The 1,065-nt window shown below is 33.0% G+C and overlaps 1 protein-coding gene across 1 annotated transcript; it reads left to right on the forward strand.

Annotated features, from left to right (window-relative positions):
* Positions 1–203: 203 nt before the first annotated feature.
* On the forward strand, positions 204–805 carry LOC117114059 (28S ribosomal protein S16, mitochondrial-like; the record flags this gene model as incomplete). Its single annotated transcript, XM_033257594.1, is given in 1 exon segment — positions 204–805. A coding segment is annotated over 1 exon segment (130 nt), but the record flags the coding sequence as incomplete, so codon positions are not given.
* Positions 806–1,065: the final 260 nt, after the last annotated feature.

Below are 1,065 nucleotides of genomic sequence, written 5' to 3' on the forward strand. Positions count from 1 at the left end.
CACTTCACCATTGCACCCCCATCAGGCCCCCCCCACCCATTTTAAGTCGCCTAAATATGCTACTGGTTGAGGTACATTATAGGGGCAGAGTACCTGAATCTTGCGTCTGTTTTGATTGCTAATTCTGTGCATGTTATTTAATATTTGGATGCTTTTCATTTCTCATAATATCAATGGTTAATGCTGTTGTTTTGACCTTTGACAGGCTATTCAGGTTTTTTGCCATTACATCCAATGAGTGTGGTGCTAGCTCGAAGAGCAAGACAACGAGAACAACAACTTCTAGCCGCAGCTTCAGAACAACAGAGTAAAGAATCGGAACTCACATCTTGATACCGTCCAGAAAAGTACTTTCAGTTGCCATCAATAAGCGATGTACATAATAGTACATCTTGTGTAATTTCTCAGTTGCCTAGCAACATAGAAGTGTTTACAAACAGAACATACATTTAAATTTGTTGGAATTTAGAAAAATATTGTACTAATGAGTGATTATGGCTGAAGGTTCTGTATCATTCATATCAACTTTATTAATGCTGTGTGTCGCACATAAGAAGAAAAATTGTTGAAAAAATATAATTGTTGTCTTTAGCAACTGAGAATTAAATATGTTTTCCTAGATTTATTATAAAAAAAATATGTTAGTAACCTGCCTGGTTTGTTGGATTTAATTTATTTGCATTGTGTGATTTCGAAGGCCACTTTGCCCAATGTTTCACTGTTAAATATTTAGCTGCAAAATTATATTTACTTTACATTTAATTTTTTACTTTGAACCTAATAAAGTAATAATTAACGAAACATACCTTGCTCGTACTCTTCAATTGCGTGAAAATAGCCACCATCAACTCTATAAATTGTTTACGATTTGCAATCTTTGAATTATCCTTAATATTTTTAAAATTCTACAAAAATCATTCTACAGTCTTAAGTGAATCCTAGGTACAATAATTGTCTAGAAAATTCTGAAGTCTAATAGAATCCGTCTGAATTGCGTGAAAATAGCCACCATCAACAATATAAATTGTTTACAATTTGCAATCTTTGAATTTATCCTCAACATTT

The sequence above is a fragment of the Anneissia japonica genome, unplaced genomic scaffold, assembly GCF_011630105.1.
Source record: "Anneissia japonica isolate Jap-2015-1 unplaced genomic scaffold, ASM1163010v1 scaffold650_len285673_cov152, whole genome shotgun sequence".
Taxonomy (NCBI): Eukaryota; Metazoa; Echinodermata; class Crinoidea; order Comatulida; family Comatulidae; genus Anneissia; species Anneissia japonica.